Source organism: Sorex araneus, chromosome 2 (assembly GCF_027595985.1).
Source record: "Sorex araneus isolate mSorAra2 chromosome 2, mSorAra2.pri, whole genome shotgun sequence".
Taxonomy (NCBI): domain Eukaryota; kingdom Metazoa; phylum Chordata; class Mammalia; order Eulipotyphla; family Soricidae; genus Sorex; species Sorex araneus.
Genome location: NC_073303.1, coordinates 358,758,802 through 358,777,763, shown reverse-complemented (window position 1 = coordinate 358,777,763; position 18,962 = coordinate 358,758,802). Strand labels below are relative to the sequence as shown.

Sequence of the window (18,962 nt, the reverse complement as noted above, 5' to 3'; positions counted from 1 at the left end):
GGTCTCATTCCCCTGACCCTGAAAGAGCCTCCAATGCGGCATCACTGGGGAGGACAAGTAAAGAGAGTCCTCTAAAATCTCAGGGCTAGGACGAATGGAGACGTTACTGAGACCGCTCAAGAAATTCGATGATCGGGCTAGAGCAATAGCATAGCAGGTAGGGCGTTTGCCTTGCACGCGGCCGACCCGGGTTGATTCCCAGCATCCCATATGGTCCCCTGAGCACCGCCAGGAGTGATTCCTGAGTGCAGAGCCAGGAGTAACCCCTGTGCATCGCTGGGTGTGACCCGAAAAGCAAAGAAAAAAATAAAAAGAAATTTGATGATCAACGGGATGATGATGATGATGATGATGATGAGTGAAGGTGATCAAAGCGAAGAGAGAGTAAGGTGGAAATCATCTGCCACATAGGCGGGCAGAGGGCTGGGATGGGGGATATACTGGGGTTCTTGGTGGTGGAGGGTGTGCACTGGTGAGGGGCTGAGTGTTTGATCATTGTATGACCAAGACTTAAACTGGAAAGCTTTCTAACTATTCTCACGGTGATTCAATTTTTAAAAAAATCATTTTAAAGCATCCTTCAGATTTCAAGCTTTAAGTACCACGTGTTATTTCTCGATGCATAAGTTAGATGCCAAATACACTGCTTTGTATGTAAACAAAATATAGCACGGTTCAAGAATTTCCTGTCGTCATCTGTTTCACCTGATGGATGAGGTCCACGCTCCCCACCTGGGTTCAGAAAACCAGGCCGGGAGACGGGGGGCGGGTGACCGTCTTCTTTCCCCACTTCACCTCACCTTATAGACCTTACAGATCCTTATAGAGAGACCATACATCCTTGACGATATGCTTCCTGTCAGCAAATACTTCTTACTTAGACGCGCTCGGCGTGTACAGGAACGGGAGAAGGCTCCTCTCTGGTCTGTGTGGAGTGATGCTCTGACCTGCCTGCACGAGTGATTCTATCGTCTTTTCCTTTCTTCCTTTTCTGGAGCGGCCTGTGGGGCTCCCTCCCAGGAGTCCTGAAGGAACCCTGTGGTGCCGGGGAGAGAAATGGGCCTCCTGCAGGCACAGCCCTGCTCAGCTGACTGAGGTTTTTCTCTCCTGCTCCTTAGCATCTTGATGCATCTGGCTAGAGCATCGCTGTGACTTTACCGACTGACACCAAACTCGTGGCAGCTGAGCTGTTTTTCTACAAACAGGAAACCAGATTATGCCCGGGACAGGCAGCCAAGTCCAGGTGGCTGCAGACAGAAATGCCAGTGATGGAACTCAGGCGCCCATCCTCATCATCCCCACCCCACAGAACTTCCTTACCCCTGTCTCTCAGCTTTCTTCCACCGGCACCTGGGCACTCCCGTCACTGGGAAGCGCAGCACTGAGCATCACTCAACACAGACCAGAGAGGAGCCTTTTCCCATTCCTGTACACGCCTAGCAGAGAGGCGCGTCTAACTAAGAAGTATTTGCTGAAAGGAAGCATATCGTCAATGATATATGATCTACCTGTCATCCAGTTGCTCATCCATTTGTGCGAGCAGGCACCAGTAACGTCTCTCATTGAGAGACTTATAGTTACCGTTTTTGGCATATCCAATACGCATGGGTAGCTTGCCAGGCTCTCCGAGAGGGGCGGAGGAATCGAACTCGGGTCGGCCGCGTGAAAGGCGAATGCCCAACCGCTGTGCTATCTATCACTCCACCCAAGATCTACCTAAACAAGGTTAATTTTTTCAATAAAAGACAACAAGGAGCTGGAGAGAGTTATAGTGGGTAGGGTCTTTGCTTGCACATGGTTGATCCAGGTTCGATCCCTGAAACCCCAGATGGTCTCCGAGCACTGCTGGGAATACTTCTGGAGTGCAGAGCCAGGAGTAGCCCTTGAGCATTGCCAGGCATGGCCCCCCCAAAACAAAACAAACAAACAAAAACATCACAAAGCTAAAGTGATCATATACAAGTACAGAAACAGCATCTCTAACGTCCTGTTAGACGGTTCAAAGCTCAGTGGTCTCAGGTTATAACGTATCGGGTAAGTCCTTTCCCTCGGACCTCTGACAACCTCCGGCAGTGTCGTAAAATATTCATTATCCCGTGAAACTTCTTGTCAACTTTCAGATTTGTGAACTCCTTTATGTCGGCTTCCACTATGAAGTAATGACCTGAAAATAAACATAAAGGAGGGCTAACTTTTAAACTTTCAGGGTGAGTGTAACGCACTAAATTGTGGGGTGAGTGGCATTCTTCTATATATCATTCAACCAGAGTGAGAAATGACAGTCTTGGTGATGTTAATTATTCTATCAACTAAAAAGGTATTATTTCCTGGATCACGAGCCATCTGTCTGGTGGCTTATGAACAACTCACTTTTCAAGAGGCAACATGGTATTTACGAATGAAAAAATAAAATCCACAGCAGTTCAGGACTTGGCTGGCTGACACTGGGCCAGGAAGTTAAACTCTCTACCAGCCTGCACCCTGGGGATAATAACAGGACATAGCTCATTAGGGCACGGAGAGGATTAAAGCGCTCAGTACACTAGCTGGCTGAGTAAGTGCTTAAACCAGACCCATTACCATCCTAATTATCAAGACACTGGGGAGAGTCCCATGAGATTCTCGAGCAGTTTTCCAACCTCAGCACTCCATCAGGGGCTAAATAACCCTTTTTCTGTGAGAGCTGTCCTTCCGGTGAATTGTGGAGATACGTGTGGCATCCTGGCCTCAAGCTATGAGATACGGTAGTATCCCCAATGCTGGTTCTAACAACCGAAAATGCCTCTGGAGGTGGGCGAAAGGAAAAGTCCTATGGCTGAGAATTAACTTTCTAGAACTTCCCATTATTGGTTTGGTTTCACATGGGTAGACTCCAAACCATTGCCAGTATACATAAAGAGGCAAATCATACCTTTGGTGTCCTTCGTTTCTTCATCCATGAATCTGTGGTAGAGATTTCTGGCCACAGAATTCATAGACTTTTTTGGTTGATGTACAATCTTATATTTACTAACCACCGCCGTGTTGATTTCTTTAATGACATCATTAATTTGACAATAGGTTAAGCGAGATTTCATGTATCTGTAAATAAAAAAAATAGTTCATGATATTTAAGTCTCTTTTCTTTTAAAAATGTTTATGAATGATGACTTTATGCAGTGGCAAAACTCCTAGTATATTCTGGGGGGAGGCTGGCCCCAGCGACGCTCAGGGGTTACTCCTGACTCTGCATTTGAATCACTCCTGAGGAACACGGAGGACCATATGGAATGCAGATCAAGACCAAGCTGGCCGAGTGCAAGGCAAGCACCTAACCAACTGTACTCTCTCCACTCCCCTAGTACATTGTTTAAAAAAAAAATTTATATCAGCTTCCAAATCAACTAGACGCAACTCAACAGCAGGACCACACCATAACAAGCTTATCTTCCTAGTTAAATGTCAATGCTTCCATCTCTATTCTCCAACAGAATATAACAATTCAAAATAAGCTCGCAAATTACGATTTACACGAACTGACTACTTCCAAGGTAGAAGTTTATTTAAAATTGTCAGTGAGAGCAAAGAAAAGATTTTAATATTAATAATGAAAGAAATGATTTAATATTAACAAATAATACAACTCACTTCATTCTGCATAAATCTACCTGTTCAGAGAGAAAGGAGGATGCACTGGATTCCAGAGACCACCCCAACAAAAGAGTAACAGCGGGGAGACCAAGGTGGTATAGGGACATAAAGAACAGGAAGGTTCCAAAGAAAAGCCACAAGGGCCGGGAGTCAAGGTGAGGCCGGCCAGGGGGCAGCACTTTCACAGAGTCTCAAACAGAATGTTCAGGGACTGAAGGAGCCAACAAAGGAAATGTCAAGTAACTCCCACCCCCACCGCCAAAAAAATGATTAAAGAGAAATGTCAGCCTCATTCCTAGCCTCAGCGCTATGAGATAGCCAGGTATTAGTGAAAACAGAAAACACCGACAAAAACAAAGGTGTTGGATATCAACCCTAAGTGCTTTAGGCTTTATCAGTGAATTGCCCCTTTCCTCCTCCCAGAGAAGCTTACCTCGCCCTTGCTAACATCCTAAATTTAGCCAAAGCCTATCTTTAACCTCCCCTTTGTGTTGCATATTAACCCTAAGAGCTTTAGGCTTAATCAGTGAGTTGTCTCCTTTCCTCCTCCTAAAGGAATTTATATTACCCTTGCTAGCATCCCTAACTTAGTTAAAGCTTATTTGTAAACTTTCCCTTGTATTTTACCTCTCATTGTCACAGTCCCCCATGTCAATCTTGATTGCTTGTAAAACAAAACTTTCTAGTAATTCTGAACTTGTATTTATAATGCTTTGTATTTGAAGTGCTGTATATTTGTACTTGCTTTTCTGTTTCCCCTATAGTCTTTTATATGTTACCACAGAAAGACCATGAATGCTGTGCTCCTAATATTTGGGAGTTGACTGACTGAAATATATCTGCTCCTGGGCATAATTACTTGGTCATAACTACTTGACTCAGGCTTCAGTTTCTGTAGTTCCTGACACCCCAAAGGGGAGGTCCCACTGTGGGACTGGGATGGACCCGGGGCGAGTGGCAAAACTACCCAGCAGTGAAATGGGACATTCTAGAAAGCATAAATGCATGGTTTTCATGCAAACTGTTACAGCTTTAGAGACAGGACCCCACTGGGGAAGGACTAGCTGAACTGGCCTGAGGACTTAGTCTGGGATTTACGGTAAAAGCCTTGCTTGCTCTCAGAGCCCAGACAACCAAGTGTTTAAAACCCTGTTTGCTCTCAGCCCAGAGAACTAAGTGTTGGGATCTTTGCCTCTTGGTGTGCTTATCCAAACAACTGCTAGTATTGATAACTTAATACAATTAGAGGGAAACATAAAAGCAATACAGTTGCCCCTGGGAGACAACTTGAGTTGATCTCCCTAAAAGAATTTCCTCTGCCAAATGTTTATCTATGTAAATGACCATCACACTTACCTCAACCCCCCTTCAGATGTTCTATAAGTATGCTAGCAACCCTGCATTAAACGGGCCATTTTCACCATCTGACTGTGGCTTGGTTCTTTGCTGGGTAGGACTGAACAGCTCTCACTGAACTCAGGCGTCCTTGCATCTCGTAACACCAGTTCATTTTTGTTTAAACACAAAGGTAGATAGGGCTGTGAAGTCATAGGAACTCATGACAAACAACTGGGGCCGGAGAGACAATACTCTGAGCAGAGCGCTTGCCTTGCACGCAGCCAGGCAGGCTCGATTCCTGGCATCCCACACGGTGCCCTGAGCCCCATCAGGACTGATCCCCGACAGCAGAGACAGACACAACCTGGTGAGGCCCCAAAACCAAATAATCAGAGTAATAGCAATAATCATAATAAGGAAACTAGCAGAACAACTCTCGGTCAAGGAACAGATGATCACCTTCTCTATCCTCAAGGAAATACGGAACACAAAATAGATATCTAAAGGAATCTACATTGTCTTCTTCTGTCACTGTCATCCCGTTGCTCATCGATTTGTTCGAGCGGGCACCAGTAACGTCTCTCATTGAGAGACGTATTGCTACTGTTTTTGGCATGTCCAATACGCACGGGTAGCGATTGTCTTCTTACTTAAATAAAATCAACCCCAATATTTAAAAAGGAGATGCTGACCTTACAAGACTTTACAGGATCTTACAGGAGAGCTACACGATAAAATATTATACAATTATTCAAATCCAAGTTTCCACAGTCCAACTCCACAACTAATCTCGGAAGAATGCCAGGCCACTGAATCATCCAGGTGGACTGGTCCCAAGGCTGAGAACTCTGGGGCCTTCTTGGAAGTCCCCCAGCCCCAAAGCCCTACCAGAGGGTCCAACAGCCCTCACCCACACCAACCTCCCCCAGCACAGAAACGGTCCGGTGCCACAACTAATCTTGAAAAGAACTAAGACACTGAACCACCCTAAGGCTGATCCGGGGTGAAAACTCTGGGGCCTTCTGGGAAGTGGGTGGCAGGTTCCCCCTTCTGCCCCTCCCTGCCCACACCGACAGCGTCTGGCGTGGAAGCAGCCCAGTTCCACAACTGACCCTCACCGAGTCTCCAAATCGTTCCAGCTCCACAGCAACGAGAGCGCACGGCCTCACACCTGACTTCGAGACACCTCTGAATTTCACAGCACTGACAGCACTGAGAGCCCCGCCGGGTAACAGCAAACTACATGGAAAAGCTGCAGAGACGCCCACCAAGCGCAAAACAGAAACCAGTAACGCTGAAGGCTCAGCAGTGACTCCTTACCCGGTAACTTTAGTACCATCAGTGCCACTTTCTGACACGGCACAAACTGACTCACTGATTTGGGGGGGCGGGGGCCACACCCAGCCAGTGCCCAGAGCTCGATCCCTGGCTCTGCACACAGGAATCAACCTGGTGCGCTCAGGGGCCCATAGGGGATGCTGGAGATCGAACCTGGGTCGACCCGTGTGCAAGGTAAGTACCCGCTCAGTGTACTATCGCTCCAGCCCCCCTTACTGACCCATTTTTTGGTCATCCCATTTGCCATTTTGTTCTAACAAATAATACGAAATATATCTATTTGCTTATGCCTGCTCAGGGAGCAGACTTGGGGGTGGGGCGGGAAACTGGGGGCACTGGTGGAGGGAAGGTCACCCTGGTGACGGGGTTGGCGTTGGAATACTTAATGTCTGTAGCAACTGTACTTTCATGAACTTTATGAATCAGTTATAATTTTTATAATAAACCATGGAATTTTTAAGTTTCCAACAATAGTCAATAATGACAATAGTGAAAGGTGCTCATGATAATAAAATTAGTTGTGGAGCCTGGTCACAGGCCCTGTCTAGCATGCGTGAGGTCTGAGTTCAAGCCCCAGGAGCCCACGGATCTCGAGTACTACTGGCCCTAGCTCCCGAAGTGCCCAGCTCTGCAGTCAGCCCACACGAAAGGCCTGCATATTCCCTGGAGTGGCCCCGGCCTGCCCCTGCCGGCACTGCTGGGAGTAGCCCCTACTTAAAATTCGAAATGAAACCGAACAAATTCAGCAGACCGAGTTCAACCCCCAGCACCACACATGTTCTCCTAAGCCCTGGCAGGAAGGATTCCCACACCGAGAGCCAGGAGTAAGCCCAGAGCACTGTCAGTTGTGGCTCAAAAATTAAGCCCTGCAACCCCCATCCAAAAAAAAAAAAAGTTTAACTGAATGCATAGTAAGCACAGCGTAGTACATAATTTTAATTATAATCAGCAGCTTGTTATATCGACGTGAAATTAAAATCTAGCAGGAAATACTCATGTGCACGGTGCAATTAGAGATGAGTTATTTTCTGACAACACACACTTTTCACTATTTGTATAATAAAGCAATGTAAAAATAGAAAGCTGAGAAGCACAGCAAAATCCCAAGTGTGTTTAAAATTGGATTTCCCGAACCAGCTCGTGGCAAACGCGGGGACACCCAGCTGTGGGGGGCCTTCTCCTGTCACCTGCGCCGCCCGTCCACGTGTGCAGAACGGAAGCCAGACTCAGACAGGTGTTTGGCCCAAACTACAGGGGAAATGGCAAACACAAAACACTCGCCAGTCCACATCTCTGTTCTAAGCCACACACACTCCCAAATTCCCTAAAAGTTAAAAAAACTGAGGCTTGAGACCAGAGAGATAGTACAGCGAGGAGGGCGTTTGCCTTGCACGCAGCTGACCCGGGTTTGATCCCCGGCATTCCATATGGTCCCCTGAGCACCGCCAGGAGTAATTCCTGAACATTGTTGGGTATGACCCCCCCCAAAAAAAAACTGAGGCTGCAAGTGAAGTGACTGGATCTACAGGTGCCACAGAAAGGGCTTGAGGGTCTCAGCAACACACAGCTCCATCTCTAGATCTCTAGATCTCTAGGAAGAGTTAAAAAAGAGGACGGTGGTCACAGCGGGTAGGGCGTTTGCCTTGCACGCGGCCGACCCGGGTTCAAATCCCAGCATCCCATATGGTCCCCTGAGCACGGCCAGGAGTAATTCCTGAGTGCAAAGCCAGGAGTAACCCCTGTGCATCGCCAGGTGTGACCCAAAAAGCAAAAAAAAAAAAAAAAAAACCAAAAAAAGAAAAAAAAAAGAGGACGGTGGGTCGGAGCACTAGTACAGCGGGGGAAGGGAGCTTGCCTACCCGGGTCCAATCCCCGGCATCCCATATGGTCTCTGAAGCATCGCCAGGAGTGATTCCAGATCGCAGAGCAGGGACTAATCCCTGAGCATCACTGGGCGTGGCCCAAGAACAAACAAAACAAAACCACGACTGCAGGCACCTTCAACCACAGGCTTCCTGCACTCTCAACGTACGATGTCAAACTATCGTGGAAAAGTTTATTACCTGAGCACAACTCAGACTCATGAATAGAATCCAACCGTGCTGAAGAGATGGATGTTAAAACCTATGGCAGATACTTACGAAGGAATGCCATTAAATTCATCAGCAGTTATAAATAACATTTCTTTAATCATTCTTTGTTCTTTCGGGGGCTTCTTCGTGGGGGCAGGTTCAACTGGGCCCGATTTTCCTGGGTCAGGCTGGGGCTCTTTGACACTACAGGGGATGAACAGAGACAGAACGGTGTCAGAAACCCGCAGATTGCAAAGTTTTCTCAAGTGGAAATAATCAAGACCTCACAGAATTTGCTTCTTCCCCCCACCCCCGTTTTGGGGGCCCCTGGGACGACACCTCAAGGCCATGCAGCACCCTGCGTTGAGCCCACACCCTGGGCATGGCAGGGCAGCGCCAGCCTTTGAGCTCTCCCTGGCCCTGATGTTTACGGAGATCTGCACCAGGGAATGCTAAAGGCCAAGTCCCCGATGCTCAGATAAATCGGAGTCACACGTCCCAATGTGGTGCCTGCAGTAGCTCCACTGAGTGGCTTCCCCAGCTGCCCCGGAGCTCCCCGAAGTATGAATGAGATCAAGCTGCACCTCCACGGCCTCCTCCTGCCTTCCTGCCTCGGGAGCGGTAATTGTATTTGTTTGACTTGTTTCTGGGCCCCACCTCTGGTGCTCAGAGCTTACTCCTGGCTCTGTGCTCAGGGGTCACTCCTGGTGGGGCTCGGGATGATACAGGGTGCTGGGCTCGAACCCAAGGCAAGTGCCCTGGCCCCTGTCCTCTCCCTCTGGCCCGACTTCCCTGTTTCTGGACACGAAGCATCACCTGTCTATTTTTCTAATTATCCTATGGGTTGCTAGTGACAGCCCCTGCCTGCGGCAGTCTTCAGTGCAATCAAGAGGCACGTAATCACCCTTAGATTCAGTTTTGCCCAAATCTGCTCGCTCCTACCCCACTAGCCAGTGGAGTGGAGTCCGGAAATAGCTGCTTAGCTGCCAAGAAAGGTACAGATTCCAGTGGCTGCTGGTAAATTAACCAATATACTAACTGCTCCAAATCAGAAAGGGGATGGTAAAGAGTGGACCCAACATAGGAGCAAGTGAAAAGAACTGAAGTCCCCAAAGGGCAACAGACACGGGAGCAACAGGCCGCATGACGGAGATGGCCACGTGGCAGGTTGTCAAGAAAATAAATGGTCACGGCACCCGCAGCCTAGGAGAGACAGCACGGTGAGCAAGCCTGAGCCCTGCCTGGACTTGTCTGCCTTGACCTTGTGCTACAGGAGCTGACTTCCCCCTCATGCCCTGCTGGGTCAGCTGGAAACGCTGTTTCGACCTAAAGCCACGTTCTGCTTGGACTTCGCCCCCAAAGCCCAAGCCCAGCCACAGTGAGTTTTTTGGCTTGTAGAATGTGCCATGTTTGTGCAGAAATGGGAAGAAAATATTTGTGTTTTTTCCTCTTTCTGCTTTAGGGAAATCCCCAGGAGCCACAGCCGTTCCCAGGACTCCGTGGAGCGTTTCTTCTCCTGGCGACTTCAACCACCAGCTGAACACAACTCGCAGTTTTTCAAATTTAAACACAGTATTCTTCATGAAAACAGGCCTGCGGAAGTATGAGTACCTTTAATGCCAGGAAAACGAATTCTTAGTGACAGAAAAGGTCCGCAGTAGGTACTTCGAGGTACTGGAAAGAGCCTTTCTTAAGCTCTCTAGTAGGTATCCCAGATCTTTGTTTTATTTATACAAATATTTTCTTCCCATTTCTACACAAATATGGCACATTCTACAGCCAAAAATAAATAAATAAATGAGCCATGGAGTATTTTTAACATCCTGGGAGCCACCTCTAAAACTAGAATTTCCAGCATGGCTACCGCCATCTTCCAGAGCTTATTGAACAGAGACGTAGGAGCTTGCAGTGACAGGGCACAGGGGAAATCTCGAGATGAGGGGGCAGAACCGGCCCTGCTCACCGCCCAGACGAGACCCCCGAGCAGCCACCCACAAACGGCCATGATCCCAGAGGCACATAAACCAACCTTGGAACCCAGGGGCTACTGGCAGAAATCCCTCTGGACTTAATTATGAAAATACCAGAAATCCAATACCGTGCAGCCACTATAGTGGCCGTGTGACCTCATATGCTCTTCATTATCAGCAATAGAAAACAAATGATCTAATGATGCCTTTTCGGCAGGTCTGATTGTTGGGGGGAAATTCTAAATAATAATAGTGGGTCTTCTGTCGAAAAACTGAATGTAATCAAAGTAAAGAGAGAGTAAAGTGAAAATCATCTGCCACACAGACAGGGTGGGGGGTGGGGGGTGGTATACTGGGGTTCTTGGTGGTAGAACATGTGCACTGGTGAAGGGATGGGTGTTGGATCATTGTATGACTGAGACTTAAACCTGAAACCTTTGTAATTTTTCTCACAGTGAGTCAATAAAAAATAACAAATAAATACATAAATAAAACTGGAATTCCTGCAGAGGGCTAAAGGAATACTGGAGAGATGAACCCAGGAGCACTCCCATCAAAGGCAAAAGATGACCGCAGAGCCGTTGGGGGCAGCAGTGAAAGCAGAGGGGGAGCAGGGGCAGGCACACCCCACAGAGGGGCTCAAGATGCAGAATCCCGGTCCAGGTGTCATGTCCAGGCTGGAGCTGGACACCTGGGTGCACTCATGGTGGTACGGCGGAAGTTAAGCAAAGAGGAACTAGGGCCGAGGGGGGCGCAGGCTGGTGGAAGGTGTGGTGTTGGAACATGGTGCAGGCATGGAATCACATGAGTAAGTGATACCAATCACGGGACCTACAATAAAAAACTGTCTGAGGAAGAGAGAAGGCAGGATAAAAAAAGAGGCAGCTAGTGAGAGGTGCGGGACAGCACTGAAGAGCACGATGGTCGTGCAGGAAACAATTTCTAAAACCGAAGGTGGGGGCTTGAGCGAGCACAGCGGAGAAGGCACTCTCCTCACACACGGCTGGCCTGGGTTCGATTCCTGCTACCACTTCTGGTCCCCCGAGCCCTGGCAGCAGTTGATCCCTGAGCACTGCCGGGTGTGGCCCCCAAACAAGACAAAGGCAAACATATCTAAGGCAGTGCTTTTAACAAGGCCATAAATTACAGATGCTATAATTATAAATACACTTACACGTGCTGGGTTACCGTCAATTGAGGCAAATGAGGGGGTATGTTCTCTTTGAGATGTTCCACGTCTTTAAAATCTTCCTCAAGAGAGTCACACAGTTCCTGTAATGTTTAAACAGGACCACAAAGAAGCATTCATCTCGTTGGTGTGTACTTTAAAAGACTATATAAAAGAGCATCAAAGACTGTGACCCACAATCACATCGAGGGCAAGTTTTTAAAAAAGGCAGAATGCCGTGAAAACACTACTGAACGCAGTTTTTTTTTTTTTTTAAAAAGTTCTTTTTAGATTTCTTCTTGGAGGGCTATATGCAATTTTCCTCTGGGGGAACCACTGTTATAATCACATTCTAGAAGGAAGGGCTGATATTTTAGGCTTTTCTAATATTCTTTTGCCTTGGGAGAGGACTAAAAACTGAAATATTGATGCCTGCCATCACGGCAAATGGGTTTTACTGATCTAGCCAGTGCCTCCAGCACTCTGTGTAGCAGCACTGTGAGAATGCATGTTCGGAGCAAAGACAACGTATCCTTTGGAAATCATTCCCCTGCTGATGTGTGTCTTCTCCAGCGTCAGAAAAATTTCTACCTAATCATAACCTCAGCATTTTGCTTTGCTTCATCCTGAGCTTCCACCCGAACTCGAGGCTATGTCTTACTCCAGCAAATTTAATAAGGAAAATTATTCTGCCCCTTTTGATTCCTGTTCTCCGAGTCTCAATCCTAAACGTGAACAAAAATTCCAAACAGGATCCAGTTCCTGAGTGGAACATTCGCAGGCAGGCTAGGACTGCAGAATGCCAGTTCTCTGTTTTGATTTTGGTGACGCTTTATTGCTGTGGATTGGGAGTTTGGGGCCACAGCCTGCAGTGGTCAGGAGCTACTCTCAGCTGCTCAGGGGTCAATTCTGGAGCTTCTTTTAAAGGGCTAAATGATACTCTGAGATATTACTTTTTTTTTTAGACTAAAACTCATAACCATGCACTTCCTACAGAACCCTTTTACAGGCCTGAAGGACTGCAAGGCTGGAATCGCAGAAGCCACCTTGTCCGGTGGCACTGAGCATGCCCGCAGGTCTGATCGTGCCCACAGGCATTTATATTAGCTGAAGCCAGTTAAAAGCCGTATTTAGGACAAAATGTGCATGTGAATGAGGCTCCAGCATTTTTTTTGTTTCTATTTTTTTTTTTTTTGGCTTTTTGGGTCACACTGGCGATGCACAGGGGTTATTCCTGGTGGTGCTTGGGGGACCACATGGGATGCTGGGAATCGAACCCGGATCTGCCGCATGCAAAGCAAACGCCCTACCCACTGGCCATCGCTCCAGCCACAGCTCCAATTTTTCTTTACTTGAGATTCCTTGTGTTACATTTTATGGAAGCAGAGAAATGCAAAATATAAAGGACACAAGAACTAGGTCAGAATGATTCATAAAAATGTGACGGGGGGTGAACTAGGGGACTCCACACCCGGAGATGCTCAGGAGTTACTCCTGGCTCTGCACTCAGCAATCACTCTGGTATGGGATGCCAGGGCTCGAATCCAGGCCAGCCGTGTGCAAGGCAAGCACCCTACCCACTGCACTATCCAGCACCTTGATCCACACATTTTTTTTTAAAGACAGACCTGAGACCATCCCACTACTCCACCAAAGAAATAAAATGGCTTCCTCAGGATCAGGAAGGGTGAGCTCAGGCCAGCCAGGATGAGAGCCCACATTTCCTCAGCCTCACTCAGAGGATTCTCCCATGCCACTCCACCAGGAGGGACTCTGTCGAAGCTGACCAAGAAGTATTTAGGAAACTTCCCTTTTCAATGAGCTTTATTTTCAATACAGTTCAATTCGATTGGTCATCAGCATGAAGAAACACCTGTGACATGCTAGAGTCCTGTACAGAAGGAAAGTAAAAGGCAAATGGCTTTCTCCACCCCCAGGAATTTGCTAAGCTCAGAACATTTTAAATGTAAATAAACCAGGGAAATGCCCGGTGAGTTTGTAGTTCATCTACTTGCCCAAGGGAGTTGGGAGTTCTCGCCTTTTGGAAGCCATTCCCAGCAGTGCTCAGGAGCAACTCCCGGCAGCGTCTGGGAGATCACAAGGTGCCAGGGCTCAAACCAGGTCCCCAGCACGCCAAGCACGCATGCTGGGCCTTCTGAACCAGCTCCCAACACAAGAACTTAATGCCTTTTTATTTCCTTCCTTTTCCAGGAAAACATTACCTTGAGGGAAATGTTGGTTTGCTCTTGGTACTGGACTTCCGATTCCAACTGATTGAGAAGCTGGTGCACGGCGATGATCTCATTTCCTATTTTATCTAAGACAGTCGTCAAGGCAGGGTCTCGACCTATTAGTAAGGAAAGAAAAAAGAGAAAATAAGGTATAGAGGAAAACAGTACCATACACGTAACCTCCTAACTCTCAAAACGAGAGTGTAAGTTGAGAGACGCCAGAGGGTGGACAGGGCTATTGCTTAAGCACCTCAGATCTGCACGGACACTCTTACACCCTAACTTCTAAGGAGCCTTTTCAGAGAAGGGAGAGGTAAGCACAGGTATCAATATCCTGATTCCTTTTTTTTTTGGCGGCACACCTGGCAATGCACAGGGGTTACTCCTGGCTCTGCACTCAGGAATCACTCCTGGCTGTGCTCAGGGGACCATATGGGATGCTGGGAATAGAACCCGGGTCGACCGCGTGCAAGGCAAAAGCCCTATCCGCTGTGCTATCGCTCCAGCCCCCCCCCCCCCCATTCCTGTTACTGGCAAATTTTTCCGGTACAGTCTAGAAATTCAGATCAAACATACTCTTCCTACAGGCCCCAGTGGGCTTTTCTGAATATGAGACAAACCCTCAGGGGCGCCCCCGGTAAAGAGAGCATCACAGATGAGACACGGCCGAGAGTCAAAGCTGCAACTGCCCCACACAGCAGGCAGAGAGCTGGCGATAACCCCTGGGTCTAGCAACCCAACACAGTCCCTTCGAACGGGGGTTCAAGGCCACTTTGCAGCACAGCGATGGATTTCGGAAGCATCCCCAGCAAGGCCAGAACCTCTTCAGGGGTGTATTATTACAAATCTGAAAACTCTAATCTAAGCCCCTGGGGAGATCTGCTTATGTCCGGACTGTGGAGGTGATGAGAGCTCCCTTTCAGAATCTGAAGGAGCGGTTAGGATTCCCGGAGTTTGGAATTTATATTTATGCTCTCCCACACAAATCACAGTTCCTAAGAAAAGTAATTCTAAAAAATAAATCAATTACAGGCTAACCGTAGCCCCAAGGTACCTGGCAGAAACCAGCAATAATCTTTGTAAAGTAGACCCCACTCAGACTCTGAAACCCATCTCCTCTGCCTCTCTCTAGCTTCACAGATTTGACAGGAAAGACCAATCTTCTCCTCCCTAAAGATAGAATGCTGTTTAGGACAGAGAGGAACCGGAGAGATAGTATCAGAGGTAAAACAGTTGCTTTACATGAAGTTGAACCCCGCTGGACACTTGGCACCAAGCACCTCCAGGAGTGACCCCCAGCACAGAGCCTGAAGTAGCTCCTGACCACCACCAGGTGTAGCCAAAAGAGTACAAGAAAACATTTGAGGGGCAAATAAAAAAGAACGGAAGAAAAAAAAATCCTCAAAATCAAATCCTGATTTTCAGCAATCAATGAAATATCTATCAATACAAGCATAACTGACATTTTTGCAAACCATGGAGACAGCAGACTGAAAGGCTAGATGCTAGAGCCCAAAAGTCAGAGACACCAGTAGCTATCTCAGAAGCTCACTGAGAAGTTTATAGGGAGAGATGGTGCAGTGGGCAGGGCGCTTGCCTTACAATGAGGCCGACTGGGGTTCACTCCCTGACACCCCACAGTCCTCCACGCCTACCAGGAGTGATCCCTGAGGGCAGAACCAAGCCCTGAATTTCATCTCCCAATCCAGAAATGTAAAGCCTTCTCGTTTTCCTTTCTCACTAGAAAAATGTTACCTTGAGTGACATGTTGGTTTGTTCCTGATACTAAATTTCCAAGATACCCCCACCCCAAAAAAGTTTACTACAAAAGTAAATGTAGTGGCACAAGGTTTAGCTGAGTTTCAGAGTCCAGAACCTAGTACTCAGTAGGAGTACTTCTAAATGGAAGTAGTTTATGACCTAATTAGTTGAGGAATGCTATCTGTATTTGACAATAATGCACAGCAACTAAAATACATGAGAAAAATTGGTGTCTACATAGGATAATAACACTGCCACAGGGTTTAGCTTTACTGAATTGTTCCCATCAGTGTTCCCTTTCCTCTGTTTATTGGTAACTTCTTTCTTTGTGCTCTGTTGACTTGTAAATATTGTTTTTCTCTTCTCCCTGAGTCCTTTGCATAATTAATTCAGAGCCATGTCCTTTTGTATGGGCACAGGAAGACAATAGTAAATGCTATGCTTCTGTAACCTGAGAGTCATTTTACTCTACGTATTTTCCTCCTGAGCATCTGTTCTCTGGACCTAAGACTCAGTTGCCCTAACTTCCTAGCACTCCCAAAGGCCGATGAGGGACCAAATGGACCCAGGGCAAGCAGTGAGCTATGTGCTACCCTGGCATCGAGATGGGCCTGGCCAAAGTGCCTAATGCTTAACTGTAAGTTAAGAGCATGGTCATGGACACATTCTGTCATGATCCAAAAAGTAATAACTAGATTCGGACCCTGCTAGGGTTAGGAATGATTAATCTGGCTGAGCGCTGTAGTCTGAGTCTGTGGCAAGACTTCCCAGGAAAGCTACCCTATAAGCTTCAGTGTATCTCTTACAGTGTCCATACAAAAATAACTAGTATTAAGATGTTGATGGAGTTTTTAGACTGAGGAAAGGAGAAAAACACCTTAAGAGGTAGTTTGCTTGTGGGCAGTCAAGAAGAGCTTTGAAATACTCTAGGTGATGTTTCCTTTGAACCTGGTGGGCCCTCAGGAAGGGCTTTCTTATGTTGATTTTGCTACCAGACTGGGTGTAAAGGGGCCCAGAGGGCAAGGTGGAGAGAGACCAGTAGGGGTGGAGAGAGAAGTGGGAGAAAAGCAGAATCCAGAGCTGGGATCAAGGAATGAGGAGCTAGGAAGGAAGACTGCGTGAGATGAGAGAGATCAGAGACTGAATAAATGGTAACTAATCAGCAACCAGCCTGCCCTTGGCCAACAGCCATCCCAATCCTGTGCATACACAGCGGCTCCGGCGGGCAGTGAGATAGAGCCGCCTGGAGAGCCTGTGAACACACACCCTTCAGTGTGCGTAATTTTTTATACAGTCTACTACAAGTACAGTCAAGGGATTAAGTACAAAGGAACCATAAGATGGAAGAGATGCAAAGGTTTGGTTAAGGAAAAGTTTCGGAACCTTCCTCTCAAAGCACACATCCTCTCCCAAAACTTCAAGAAGTTAATTTGACTTTCTTTGCCTTGTTTCCTGATGCCACTTTATCAAGGCATACTGACAGATGCATCTGAGGTTTACTCCTGGCCTTAGTAATCTCCAACTCTACTCCAGTGCTACATACCCTTCAGCTCTTAATAATGTGCCTTGGGTCACATAAGAGCATAAATCTAATACTCAGTTTACTCTTCAATGTAACTAAGATGCATTCGTTTTGCCAAGCACAAGATAATCTAAATGCAATGGTCAAATGCATTTTGTATGCACTAATGCCAGTGGAATTTGTTTTACTTACCACAGTTCCTTAATGACAGAGTATTTTTAATAATGTCGATCTTTTCATTAATATGAGAGCATAATCGGTCCAGATCTGAGGAAGCCATCCTCTAAGACTCTAAAGAAGAAAAAGCTTATAAAAAGAAAAGCAAGGTAAGTTTTTGTGCCTTTTCAAAGCCTCTCTAAATAAGGAAAAACTCCAGAAAAAAATATTTAATATTAATTATTTAATATTTAAGTTAAAAATATTTAAGAGGTTAAGCGCAATTCATTTCAACTCTACGAAACTCCATTTCTAAAGGAAGTTCGGTACCATTTGGGGCATCAGTGCATCCAACCGGGATGCAGGAGACAAAGCTTGCACCTTTTCCTTGAAGAGTTAGAGAAAGGGGAAGGGCGGAGAAGAGCGTGTACTTTACAAACTCAAAAAGACACATTAAATATTTAGCAAGTTCAAAGAGGCCGCCAGGTAAGCGTCCCCTACCTGTGCGGGGTGAGGGATCGGAGATGGGGGTCCAGGGGGCGGGGAGGAGAGAAGTGAGGTGCAGAGAGCATCCGCCAGGGGCCAAAATTTTGCACCCAGCCGGGTTCAACCGCCGCGCCACGTCCAGCCCTGCTCCTCCGCGCCCTTCCCTCCCCCATACCTGGCGCGGGCTGCACCCGCGGGCAGGACACACGGCAGCTGACCCTGCCGAGCACCACGCACGGAGCAGACGCTCCTCGCCGCGGGGTCTCGAGCTGCGGAGACCCCCGAGTCTAGGCCGGAAGCCGGGATCGCGAGCCGCGAGCTCCGAGAAGGAAATTCAAACTGCCCGCGGAGAGGGGCGGGGAAGGGGGGGGGGGGAGGAACTCGGCGACGCGCAGGCGCACAACGGCGCTTCCCGGACGCCGGCTCGGCGCCCACACACGTCTTCCTGGTCCCCAAGAGAGGCGGGACCGCGGGCGGAGAAGAGCGGGTGGGTCCGGGCTCGGATTGGCCCCCCGCACCGTAGTCCCGCCTCCCCTGGCCGCTGGTGAACGCTATTGGTCGACCCGTGCCGCCTGCTGCCCCGCCGGGGTCCGAAGCTTCTGGGATACCCTGATTGCAGAGCGCAAACACTGCGTCTCTGAATTGGCTACAGTTTCGATGGACGGCGGCAGTTTTTTACCCGCTTTAGTGCTCAGTCTGGTCTCCAAATGCCCGAAATCGAGACTGGAGAGAGAGTTTTTAGCTGGCTGAACGCCTGCTTGGCGTGCTGGAGGCCCAGATTCGAGCCTGGCATGTGCTCCTCCATCCTCACCCCCCCCCCCCGCCCCCAGCAGCCGCAGGGGGTGTGACCCAAAAACCAGATCAGGGAGACCAGGCACTGTAGGAGTGGGGCCCAACCCTTAGCGTTAAAAAAAAAAAAAAAAAAGGTAATTCAAAAAAACAGTCGCGTGTGAACTAGAAGATAAGCACTTTGTCTTCGTGAAATTCACAGCTCAAGTCAAATTCTCACTTTTTGAAAAAGGAGGTGGGGAGCCGGCAGAGCATCCCAGGGTTTGGTGTGGCAGTTCTATGGCCCTCAAAGTTTTCGGTTCCTTCCGTCCGACTGCAATCCAGAGCCTCGTACCTTCTGGCTTTGGTGCGGGTGGTCGCAGTCACTCCTGGGGGCTTTGTCCCAGGCGAGAGAAGAGAGGAAGGGGCCAGAGCCGGAGTAACCTAGCATTTGAGACGGCTTCTGCTTTTCACTGGTCAGGCACGTCTCCAAGAAAGACTGAAAAGTAATTACCAAAAAAA

The 18,962-nt window shown here is 47.8% G+C and overlaps 1 protein-coding gene across 1 annotated transcript; it reads right to left on the bottom strand.

Moving 5' to 3' along the window:
- Nucleotides 1-1,868: 1,868 nt before the first annotated feature.
- SKA1 (spindle and kinetochore associated complex subunit 1) lies at nt 1,869-18,010 on the bottom strand. Its single transcript, XM_004616133.2, has 7 exons — nt 17,848-18,010; nt 17,223-17,321; nt 13,739-13,863; nt 11,523-11,620; nt 8,448-8,582; nt 2,912-3,081; nt 1,869-2,164 (listed from the first exon to the last, which is right to left on the bottom strand). Exons 2-7 carry the CDS (start codon nt 17,308-17,310, stop codon nt 2,016-2,018), a joined length of 765 nt encoding a protein of 254 aa, XP_004616190.2. The 5' UTR covers nt 17,311-17,321; nt 17,848-18,010; the 3' UTR covers nt 1,869-2,015.
- Nucleotides 18,011-18,962: the final 952 nt, after the last annotated feature.